Below are 13203 nucleotides of genomic sequence, written 5' to 3' on the forward strand. Positions count from 1 at the left end.
GTTCACTGTACAATACGTCTTAAAACTATAGTCAAAAGGTATAACACAATAAACATTTTATCTTCCGCTATCCAAAAAGCCTCCTCCATCAGAACTGGAACCACTTCCAGTGGTTTCATTGTATGACAATTACGCCAACGGGGGTCAGAGCGCTTCCATTACAACAATGGATGCAAAACGTGGTCAGCACTCACACATTCATCACGAAACGGACGCATCGAGTGAAAGAACTGTTGATGAAGAACAATGAGGAGGACCACACAATGGTTGCTGCCGAGCAGGGGTTGAAACAGTTGACGTTTTTTGCTACACTCACTTCGTTGGCGTGCGCGACAGTCTGTTTGTATTCGTACACTCATGCTCTACCGTCGTCTCTCTCACAAAACACAAACTATAGAATAACATTCGAGCAAAAAGAAATTTTTCAAATAACTATCATATGACATGTGTGATTTCGTTCTAATTTCTCAATTTGCTGTAAATTTAACTATTTCTGATCAGAAATGTTATTGCTAGGACATCATTTCTTGCTATTTTCAGCACAACATCAGCAGCTCTTATTATGAGAAAAACTAAAATACATACATTCGTGACGGTCTTCGGCGGCAGTGTCGTATGACAGAGCCTGTCATATGACATTTTAGTTTGGTACTGTACTATGATAGCTTGTTTTGCAAATGTCGGAGGCAAAGTCAGTCGATTTTTACAGAAAATTTGTCGACTACCGTGACCGCTTACAAGACTGCTGCCGAGTAAACAGACGATCGCGTGACACACATTGAGAGTGGTCTGCTTCTGTCGACAACCGAGTGAACATGATGTGGCGCGTTATTATTATTTTTTTATTTTTTTAGGACCTCAGTCAGGTCGTGGCGCATGGTTGTTCTGCGAATTGAAAAGGATAAAACATGTTTTAAAACGTGACATAGTTCGGTTCAGATTGCTCCAAAGTTTTGCAGTATTTTTCCGAAATGCTCGATCCTGATCGAACGCAGACGCCGGTACGCAGACAATCGCTAGTGAAATAGTATTTTGTCGTAATTAAGAAAACATTTGTTTTATGTAATATATGACGTATACATGATGCGAAACACTATTATATTATAATCGCTTCATGCCGGCGGTTTGTAGTAATTTAAAGGGCTCGGTTGTATAGTCCAACCGTTTTTACTTAATTAGCATAAGCACTTTACATTACTGAGTTGATGGGGTCGCATAGTTTGCTTACCAGACATCAAACGATAGCACGTATAAAAACGTGGCAATTTTGGAAATGAATACCCTGCCCTGTGCGGCATAACAGTCCCATCAGCATTTTTGGCGAAAGTTAGTTTAACATTGGAATCTATTGTCAAGTACCATCACTTTACAATGTACACGAAAAATTTCCTAGTTCGTTCAGAAAATGTCGCGAAAAATACCAAAAACTATGAGGTCCCATCCATAAGAGCCCATGGAACAAAAAAAATTCAACAGTGTTTTTTAAGCTTGCTTTTTTAACGAATGGGAAAACTATGCTGAAAAAGGGAAAAACATTATATCAAAACTACGATCGCATCACTTTTCAGGGTGAATCCTGCACCGACGAACCTAACCTACTAAGAAAACCTCCCTCCTTTCGATTCTACGACTGTATTGACAATTTCCCGGAATATTATCACTTGAAATGTATCAGTCTCAGCCTTTAACTACCGTTGAATACGAGAGTTTACTGTACTGGTAACTCAAGAGATAAACGAAATTCACGATGGTTTTGAAAAACGTTATGGCATGATACGGGGAAAAACGGCTTCGGCTGTTCTCAAGGATGTTACGAATCGTGTAGTAAAAGATCGATCTTGGAGGATCGATTTTATTTACGGCACTAGAATCGATCCATCGATTTAATTGGTACTAAAGAATCGATCTTTACAGGATCTATCTTTGTTTCTGCTTTGCAAGATAACTAATATGTGTGGTTCAGATTGATACTGAAACACGTTTACGTTCTTTTCTTAGCATAGTAGCAGTGATAATTAACTTTTAAAAGTGTTCGGATTTATGGACTAAGTATCCGGATTTTGAGTATATTTTGAAAATTGAAATGAAACATCAAAAGTAACATGTTAAATTTACAATTTACTTGTGTTTTCTGGGAGATTTGTTTATTTATCAGAATAATTTATTTAGACGTCTTTAAATGATATTTAGTATTAGTAGGTTACAATAAATGATTTTAAGGAATGTGTTGTTCACATATAACCTGCCAATTTTGCTTTCAAAGAGTAACAATCAACGATGCTCGGATCGCTGTTCACGAAAAATCAAGAATGAGTTTTATTTGTCAGGTTTTATGAGTGAAACACATACTTTACAAACTATTCTTGCTACTAACAAATACAAAATATCATCATAGTCATTATATCTTATGATTCCATTATCCCATAAAACATCTTTTTATGTGAAATGAATGAAAGTAACCCTGCTGTGTCAACCTATCTGTTATAATGCGTTAAAAAGGAAAGAGGCTGATATGTTGATAATTTATATACTTTATAATTAGGTTTGGGGTGAATGGAAATCAGTTTTTCGATGCACAAAAATTAAACACTAAAAAAATCTGAATTTTACTGGTGATGTAAACATCCATGCATGCAAACATTCATGCATGTAAACTTCCTTTTCACGTAAACTAGCAGCTTGCAAGAAATGTTGCAAACAAAGGTGGAAAGTTGCATACAATATATGGAATATTGCATGACATGTCTCATAAATTTACACGATTTATAATGTAAATTTGTATGATTTATGACGCTCCATTTATGTGCATCATAGTAACGGAAATTTACACAACTTTTTTTAGCTGTGTACATTTGTTTGCATCTTTGAAGATCGAAAAGATCGATCGATTAATAAATAAAGAGTCGATCCTTAAAATCGAAAATCGAGATCAATAAGATCGATCTCTCAAAGATCAATCCAAGATTGCCCAATCCTAGTTACGATCAAAATTTGGTCAAACAAGAATGCGTGTAAAATGATTAAATGTTTTATTTAAAAAATCAAATATTTTTTCATTTTTAAGATCAATTAGTATAAAATACAGAAACATATTCAGCTAAGCTTCTGGTTACCCAAATCCAAATTGCCGGGACTTTCGTTTAACTCCTGCCATCAGATTCTGTACAGCTATCTCGTCCACTTTGTTTTTTCTTTCCTTGATTTGTATTCCGTCGATCATGTTTTCCGTGCTGAGCACCAATGCTACCGACCCATCAACTCATGAACCGGGGACCAACTACACCACCGGCGCCACTGTCCACTTTGTTCGCCGCAGAACGCCAGTTTGCCTTAAACTGCTTCTCGCTTCCAACAGTTTTTTTTTGGGTCTTCTTCAGGTTGCGCTTGACGATGACCCAATATTTATCGATTGGGCGGAGCTCTGGTTTGTTGGGAGAGTTCTTGCCCTTGGGACCACCTGCACGTTGTTGGCAAAATACCACTCCATGACCTTTTAACAGTAAAGACAGTCCAGTGAAACTTGTACATTGAGAATGGATGGTCACACCCAGCCCCATTCAGTTGATTCAATGTGAAATTTCACTGATTCTCAATCACGGAGTATCAACCATATGTGCAGTCACTTCAAGCTAAGCTAATTCTAGGCCCCTGACGTCACCTTTTCGTAGTACGTTACGGGATGTTAGATCTACCACTTATTCCTAGTCCTGACTACTTCAAACTAGGGGAACATAATCGACGAAAAGCTGTAGGCATTATTCAAGAATCAATCGAGTATTATTGATCAAAACACATCATAGCTGTAACGTGTAAAAGTTGGTTAGTTTATATTTAAATCGACCAGCGCTGCAATTATATTGAACTCCACTGTACATTCCCTACTGGTTGAAGTAGAGAGAAAGCAAAAACCAAAACCAAAAAGCTACCAACTGCAACTCACAGTCTCCCTTCCTATCAAAGCATATGAGTAGTAGCTAGCTATGTAGGACGTATTATATTGGAACGAAGCGATTTTGTTTTTTATTTCCCCTGAGACTTTAGGGAAGAAAATCTTAATTTAGTGTTTTGAATTACGTGAGGCGAACGCATTTGGGTAGTTAAATTTGCTCGGAATTGTGGCTGCTTCTTCGATTTGCCAACCATAGGTTACTACGGATGATTTGACTCAATTTTAAGTAAAAGTAATTAAATAGTGAGACTTTATTTAAGGGACATTGGGAGAGGTGGGACTAGGGGATTAGTGCGATCAGTGGATTGTATTATACATTTAATTTGATTTTCACTAGAAAGTTAAAATTACCATTATGAAAACTTCCATATTTCTTTTTTCCCTTGATTTGTTTTTCGTCAATCTTGTTTTCCGTACTGAGCACCAATGCTACCAACGCCAGGTTGGCAGCTCCCACACCTGGAGCCTATCTATCGACCGGGGACCAACGGCTTTACTTCCCCCGAAGGAAGGCGTGACCAGAGATGTTTTGCCTCAGAACATTCCGGCGGCGCCGACTGAGATTGAACCCAGGTCTGCTGGAGTGAGAGGCAATCACGCTCACCACTACACCACCGGCGCCGCTATCCATAATTCTTTTGTATATTGAAAGAAATCAGCAATACCAATCCCGCTGAAATTCTCGTCATAATATAAACTATTTCTGATAGAAAACTGTGACATTGTGAAATTTTAAATAAAATTAACGTATATCCCACTAACCCTAAGTTATTAGAGACCGTGGGTTTCGCTTAGCTCAATTGGTAAAGGTGCAGCTATAAAGTAAGATCAAGCAGGAGGTGGCTGGGTTCGGACCTTCAGTCCGGTCTAAAAATTCTTCGAGACGAAAAATTTCTCGACTACCCTGGTCATTCAAAAATGCTGGTTTAGAAGCTCTCATTTAACAACTGTGGAAATTCTCAAAGAACACTAAGTTGAGAGACGGTTAGGTGGGATCACGAGATAATTTATGCTTTGAAGAAGCATTTTTTGTTCAATACACCTAGTATGCACATCCTACACAGATAAAAACACATTCATTCACGTAGACTTGTATTTCATTTCACGCAACCGAGCAACTTGCAAAAAATGTTGTTTACACATATGGGCTTTTGTATACAATATTTGCTACCTTGCATGAAATTTGTCAGAACTTTACATGATATATCATGTAAACGTATATGATATGTGACGCTCCATTTATGTGCATCGTATTGAACAGAAACTTACACTACTTTTTCGAACTGTGTAGGACACTAGGACACTTCGTATTGAGGTTCCCAACAACTGTGCCCAATTTAAACGAATTTGGATACGATCTGGATTTGCGGAAGAGCTTTTAATTGTGTACGGGAAAATGTATGGGAAACGAACCACAACTGTTCAATTGCTTGTTAAAAATTCAAAAATTAATCAATTTTTACCAAACCTGGGACTTAGATTGAGAAAACTATACAAAACAACTTCGTCCAAGACCGCAAATCGATTCGAATTCTGGGATTTGCCCCTTTTCTGTCCAAAAAATCAACGGCGATTGCAGGTACATGAGTAGAATCATAAAATTCACAGATTTAGGGTGAAATGGGACAGAATGGGGAAAAATGGACCACGTTCCGGGCCCGGATAAAGAAAACTTCCCTTCACGTTTGAAATTCAGCGGCGTCTCAACTGTGGGAATTCGAGCCCGTTTTGTTTTAAGGGTGACGCTGGTTTCCAGCCAGACGCTGATTGAGCTACGCCTTCATGCTGAACCGACGCTCGGTTAGCAGGAAAAGGGAAGGGCTTAGTCACTAAAAGCTGTACCGCTTGATGAAGATGTTTTAAGATATTATGGTAATTCAATGAAACTTCACAGAGCCCACAGTAAAGTCTCGTCACATCCATTGGCAATTTCCGCTACGCGGCCGATTATACCCACTAAAATTTGAGTTTCGTTCAGTTAAAAGTTTTCGAATATGAGGAAAATCGAGAAATGTTTCACTCAGTCTATTAGTATACTCCTAGGCTGAGTAAAAATTTTGACCTATTTTACTCATATTCGAGAAAATTTTTGAGGAAAAGCGAAAATTTTACTCAGTAGAAAATTTTACTAAGCGATTTTGAGTGAAAAACCACTCCATTTTGAGTCGATCTCATCGGCAGTGTATTTATTGCTCATTGCTTATTTCAAATTCGCAACTAATCTGGCTATCCATTATCTATTATCTACAACTCGTCCGGTTCCCGAGCAGGAGAAAATATCTGATGAATACTCAATTCAGATATCACATTACCGTAACTGCAGGGTGCGTGACGAATTTTTGCAGTAAATTTCAAATAGTAATTTCTCATGCTTGTGCATCATGATTTAGATATATTTGGCAGCACTGGATAGCTTATACTGTTAGGTGTAAGATTTGAACAAACAATGTTGAGTAAACGTAAAGATGTTGAAACAAGAGAGCAATCTGTCCGCCGTTGTCGCTTTGTTGCGCGCCGGAGTATGCATGAAAGAAATAATTCGGTCGGTAAATGTGTCTGAAAGAACAGTGTATAACATTAAAAAAGGCTTGGGAAAGTGATAAGACGGAGCACCTGCTCATACTGCTAATAAAGCACAGAAATGGCTTACGGAAAATATTTCGTAAATTTAGGAGGAAGAAATTTGGCCCCCAAGCAGTCCCGATATCAATCCGTTGGATTATTTTGTATAGAGTGTCGTCCAACGGGATATCAATAGAACCCCTCACACCACACTTAAGTCGCTAAAAGCTAAAATCAAGGCAGTGATGACATCTATGGATCGAAACATTTTAAAACGTGCATACTGCACTTTCCGGAAGCGTCTAACTACAGTCGTCGAAAGGGAAGGCATTTTTTTGAATAAATTTACTTACAACTTCCATATGTTGCGAAAGAAAATAAATCGCACAAAATTCATTGCTAGAATAACTAACTGGTGTATTTTTTCTCAAATATGCCATTTACTGCAAAAATTCGTCACGCACCCTGTATATATGGTATCGGTGAGCCTGGCATAAGAGGTAAAAGACCAAAAATAATGCCTTAAAAATGTTCTACAAATAATGAACTAATATATAATTTATTTATTATAATAACTGATGGATAACAAACGCTTTTTTGATGCAAGAATACCATAGTTTGTTATTTAAAAGGTCTTCTAGTAACAATCCAATAACTCTTTAAGTTTTTATGGTCTAAAAAGTTGTGTTGTTTTGGTATTTATTTGATACTAGCTGAGTGTGCCCGGCCTTGCTCACAATTCAATATTAGCTTGAGCTTATGCATTAGCATTAGCATTAGCATTATTGACCGCCCACGGTTGCTACTCTGTTATTGCCAGATCAGCTGAAATTACACAGAGAACCAACAGATGATGTTTGGGACTAACATTCATCCTCAATGTGTAAAAACTGAAGATCTAATATTTAGCAATACCAGCGCCGGCCGTGTCCGAATGCAGGTCCAATAGGGAATGCGAAGGAATGTGTTGACGTGATACTCGCTGTGAAGGAAACCGAGAAATCCTCTGCGCTTCCACGAGAAATCACTGGGATGTTGGATGTGGGGAAAGGTTTGCAGCAGCAGGGATCGTTTTTGGTAAACTAATGCTGATTGTAGTGATTTATGATAGGTACACAAACACAAAAACACACACACGCACTCGTGAGTATAAACAGAATATAAAATGATATTTTACTGAACTTTAACTTAACTTTAATTTTAACTTAACTTTAACTTAACTTTAACTTACCTTTAACTTAACTTTAACTTAACTTTAACTTAACTTTAACTTAACTTTAATTTAACTTTAACTTTACTTTACTTAACTTTAACTTAACTTTAACTTAACTTTAACTTAACTTTAACTTAACTTTAACTTAACGTTAACTTAACTTTAACTTAACTTTAACTTAACTTTACCTGAACTTTACCTGAACTTTAACTTAACTTTAACTTAACTTTAACTTAACTTTAACTTAACTTTAACTTAACTTTAACTTAACTTTACCTGAACTTTAACTTAACTTTAACTTAACTTTAACATAACTTTAACTTAACTTTAACTTAACTTTAATTTAACTTTAACTTAACTTTAACTTAACTTTAACTTAACTTTAACTTAACTTTAACTTAACTTTAACTTAATTTTAACTTAACTTTAACTTAACTTTAACTTAACTTTAACTTAACTTTAACTTAACTTTAACTTAACTTTAACTTAACTTTACCTGAACTTTAACTTAACTTTAACTTAACTTTAACTTAACTTTAACTTAACTTTAACTTAACTTTAACTTAACTTTAACTTAACTTTAACTTAACTTTAACTTAACTTTAACTTAACTTTAACTTAACTTTAACTTAACTTTAACTTAACTTTAACTTAACTTTAACTTAACTTTAACTTAACTTTAACTTAACTTTAATTTTAGTTTAACTTTACATTAACTTTACTTTAACTTCTGTAGGCTAGTTCATCTCTAAGCTGAAAAAGTGAATATTTATAATATAAAATAAATGCAAAGTTCAATAATATAAATGAATTATTATAATATAATCCTAGAGGTGTTCCATCATCGAAGAGCTGAAAGCAAGCATAGATAATTAAAATCCATACATCCCGCATGAATGAAAACTGAAAAAATGTATTATTATTATGTAAATCTAATGATGTCACATATTCAAATATTCAACGAGCTGAAAATAAACTTAAGTTATTGAAAAAACGGATCTAACTTGAGTGAAGGCTATGAAAAACTAATCATTACGTTATAAATCCAAAGATGTGCCGTCATCAACGAACTCAAAAGATGTTTCATCATTGAAGAGCTGAAAATATTTTTTAAATAATAATATTTCTTCATGCAAATAAAACGGCGTCCCCGAAAGCTGTTTATAATTTGAGGTCATCTTGGTTTGAACGGTCATACTCCCCCATCACGTTGCGCTTCGACTGACTGCACATATCAATGGTTGCTACTCCGTGATTGATCAGAATCAGTGAAATTGTACAATGAATCAGCTGAATGGGGCTGGGAGTGACCGTCCATTCTCATTGTACAAGTTTCAGTGACTCCATATTTTGTAAATCAATAACGGCGCCGGCCACGTCCTTGCAATCAGGTGGGAGTAGGGAAGGAATATTAAAGTGACCTTTGTTGTTTGTGGGCCGTGTTTACCTCTGCACCCCAACAAAGACACAGGAAAGGAGATTTTGTTAGTAAGTTGGATTCGTTGGATCAGGATTCACCTTGTTAAGTGATGCGACCATGGTGTTCTGGCAACACTGGCCGTTGCCCTCCTCCATCGCTGCAGTGAATTTGGACGATGAGGTAGTAAGTAGTATGACAGATGAAGTGACGGATTGAAGAGAGGAGGATAGATAGATGAATAGAAGATAATCTGTCAAAGAACGGAAGGTAGAAAATCACAAACAATACAGTATCGATTAGAAAGTGCTTAAAAGTGAGTTTTTTTAGTATTCTGTGCTTTGGGCATTTTGTAGAAAGTTTGTGGACAAATTTAGGTCAGTGGAGGTTACAAAACACGGAACGGCAAGCAGACGACTCACAGATAGGTAAAACGAGATAAACACTGTAACAAATGAATTAAATTAAAACACTGAATTTTGTAATAGGCGGAAAGAACATTTCAGAGCGGTCTAGGTAGAAGAAAGGTTGTTTGCAGGAGGAACAATAACTAAAATTGTGAGTACTTCAACTAAAACCACAAACTATAAACACTAACACTATATTAAACGAATTCTTGCAGTTTGATCAACTTTATTTACGGTTGATTTACAAAAAAAAACGGTTTTGTTTTTCTTTGATCCGAACACATGGTTTTAAATGAATCAGTGTTTTCATGCATTATACTTGGATTTGCCTGAAGCCTAAACAAAATGGTATATCATTGTTTTAATATAAATCTGAAGACTCCATCATCGAAAAGCTGAAAATAAACTTAGAGCATGAGCATCAGCAAAATTGACCGCCCACGACTGCCAATACCAAGGAGCTAAAAACCAATTCAAACAAATCAAATCAACATACAAAACCAGGGTGAAAGCTGTAATAGTGAATCATTACAGTATAAATCTAATGATGTTCCGTTATCGAAAAGCTGGAAGAAAACTCAAATAATTTAAATCAATAGATCCAGTCTAAATAAAGGCTGAAAAAAGAGAATAATTATACAGCAATGACCCTATTTTGCCAGCTAGCAAAATATGTGTATCTTAAACATCCATCTTGAAGGAGGAAGTAAATCAAAAATAACATTGAACTTTAAGTGCTATCATGCATTATAATATTCTTGAATTAACCTGAAAGAATGCTGAAAAAAGAATGAATCATTACACTGCCAATCTAAAGATGTTTCTCCTTTGAAGAGCTGAAAGAAGTTGAAAAAGCTGAAAAAAAGCTAAAAGTTTGGTTAACGTAAAGCTAGATTAGGGTAATCCGCTTTTAGCGTGTACGAGGGACATCCGCACATCTATCATATAAGTTTTTATCATGAACTACTCTTCAAAATTAATAGCACCATCATCAAAAGTGCAAATTGAACACCGACGCAGCGAGACAGCACCGATGCGCGGTAGATACTAAGAGGTGAGGAGAAAGGAAACCAGCGGACTCCCCCATCCCGACAGTGTTCTTATGCAGCAGCAGACGTGACGTCACGTCTATTGTTGCGCAAGTAACCGCGAGAACGAAATAGCCCACCAGTCTCCCCGCCTCGATCCAACACAAACACAAACATAGACTAGATATTTATTTTGGTTGAATGAACCATCTCGCGCGTGTGTGTTCGTTGCACTACGGCTAATACATCGCACTCGGGTATCGCGAACTAGAAACATCGCCACATCAATGACGCAGCATTATGCAAATAATAACTAATAAAACAACGATAAAACATTCGACTTTCAGGCATCCTCGGTAATATTTCGGACTACCGTACAGAAATTCACACCTATCACTCGCGAATTTCACCTCTAGAGATCTATTTTCAATAAAAAATCGAAAAAATATAAGCACCGATTTACACACGACCTTTTCAATTGATTGAAGAAAAGCGCAGAAAAAACTCAATATTAGCTTGAGCTTATGCGTCGAATAATAAAAAAAAGCATACTTTATTGTACGTAGCCAGCCCCCCCCCCCCCACTCTTTTATCTAAGGGGCTACCCCCTATTACCATCTCCTTATACACCACATGCTAAATTTGGTTACATTTTTTTGATTACTTCTCGAGTTATGCAGCAATTTCTGTCTCATTGGTGTTGTAGTTTCCGAGTCTATAAGGGTTCAGTAGTTTCCGAGTCTATAAGGGTCAGACAGACAGACAGACAGACAGAAATTCATTTTTATATATTTAGCTAGATAGATAGATAGATAGACCCGAGCAAGATAAGCCAATACCCAAATTTGGTATTGACCAGCATGACATAAGAGGTAAAATACCAAAGAATAATACCAAAAAATTACATGCAAAATACTTTGTAAAAACCAAAAATTGATATTTGGATACCAAAAGAATACCTGGGTGGTATTGTTTTGATATTGCATTATCATAATTTGGTATTGGAATGGTATTGTGGGAACCTTTTTTTGGTATTATTTTTGGGTTTACCTCTTATGTCAGGCTCATTCATACCAATTTAAGGTATCGAGATATTCGTTCCTGCTCGGGATGTCAGGCTCATCGATACCAATTTAGGGAATCGAGATATTCGTTCCTGCTCGGGGATAGATTTTACTAAATATGTCGGTAACTGAATAGTATCAAAACGAGGTGTTATACCACAAGCATGCCCAGATAAGGTACCATACCACATTAAGATATTCATATGTTATCGTTCACTAATCAGTTTTTGCTCGGGTAGCGAGTAGCTATGCTTCGCTACGTCCTCAGTTTCTCAACAGGCATATCTTATTCATAATTTATTTATATATTCAATATTTGTCGATATGATATAGCCATATTAAGCCTCGGGTTCAACGGGTCAGCTAAAACTCACAATCAGCTCTTAATTTAAGTTGTTCAAGTAAATTAATTCATATACGAAACAAATGAACGTTTCCAGTCAATCGATTGGACCATGAAAAATCTTAAGACAAATTTTACATTACACACTCACCACAACGAAGCCTATCCTATTTTCAGCAAAATTCAAATGAATAGGCCAAACATATGTAATAATCATGATTCTTGCTTCTCTCAACAGTATCATACGAGCAGTCGGCAATACGGTACGTCTGGAAGAACGACGAGGACACTCTGCGGAAGAGTCCTTCGCTGACAACCCTAAATGCGTACTTGATCCAGAACCAAACAATAACCTGCCCCATTAAAGCCAGCTGGAGAGGTGAGTTAGCTTCCTTATGCCATCGTATGCTCCCCTTCATCTGCTACTACTACTACTAGTATGCTACTAATACTTTCCACTCTAAAGTGGAAAATATATGTATGTTTTACAAGAGATCCTTTTGCTGCAACAAGCGCTCAAAGAATCCCACTTTTAGAGATTTTGTTTTCGTACACCCACTACTGTCTTGCTCTTTTCTAGCTTCACCCGTAATCCTTTTCTTTCATCTTTGCTCTTAAACTATGACCAACACACATCCATTTCGCTACTCCCGGGCCATTCTCTGGCCCACCAGAGACAATTCCCGTGTTTTCTGTCAAACTGAAATCTGACTCCCAACATTAAATTCTTAGCTATTTATCCTTATTTGAAGTTCGTTTGCTCTTATGATTTGGCTTTTTATTTCGATGGTTTCATTCTTTTCGTTTTCACCAAATTGTTTGAACTACAAATTTGTCATGCGTTAAACCCATTGTTTGTCCACACTAAGGAACGAAACTTCTTCAGCATATCAACTTTATCATGGATATCCTACCGCTTCCTATGGCTAGCAGGAAACGAAAATTGAGCTCAACTTTCAGCTTCCACTTATCCACTTTTGTCTATATAACATCATCGCATCAGCCTTCACATGTACAGAAAACTAGACACAAGCAAAAAATACCAAACTTTTCAGACCGTGTACATAGGATTACATGTTCCGGAATACAAGCATCCAGTACGAGCAACTTTTCGTTGTCTTATTCTTTCATCTAATTCTTTATCTTCTTTGTTTACACAGTACTAAGCTCATTTCCGCTAACAAAACCACCAGACTGGTTCGACAACTGCTATTTTCTGA

The 13203-nt window shown here is 36.6% G+C and overlaps 1 protein-coding gene across 24 annotated transcripts in view; it reads left to right on the top strand.

Annotated features, from left to right (window-relative positions):
* Nucleotides 1-13203, top strand: part of pHCl-1 (pH-sensitive chloride channel 1) — a 442438-nt gene that overhangs the window by 321413 nt on the left and 107822 nt on the right. For all 24 annotated transcript variants that reach the window (XM_065218428.1, XM_065218422.1, XM_065218457.1 and 21 more), the window contains one exon: nucleotides 12222-12362. In XM_065218428.1, coding sequence (XP_065074500.1) covers nucleotides 12222-12362 — 141 coding nt within the window. The remainder of the gene's footprint in view (nucleotides 1-12221; nucleotides 12363-13203) is intronic.

This window comes from Ochlerotatus camptorhynchus, unplaced genomic scaffold (assembly GCF_037179485.1).
Source record: "Ochlerotatus camptorhynchus isolate MF236.1 unplaced genomic scaffold, CSIRO-AGI_Acam_v1.1 ptg000008l, whole genome shotgun sequence".
Classification (NCBI taxonomy): Eukaryota; Metazoa; Arthropoda; class Insecta; order Diptera; family Culicidae; genus Ochlerotatus; species Ochlerotatus camptorhynchus.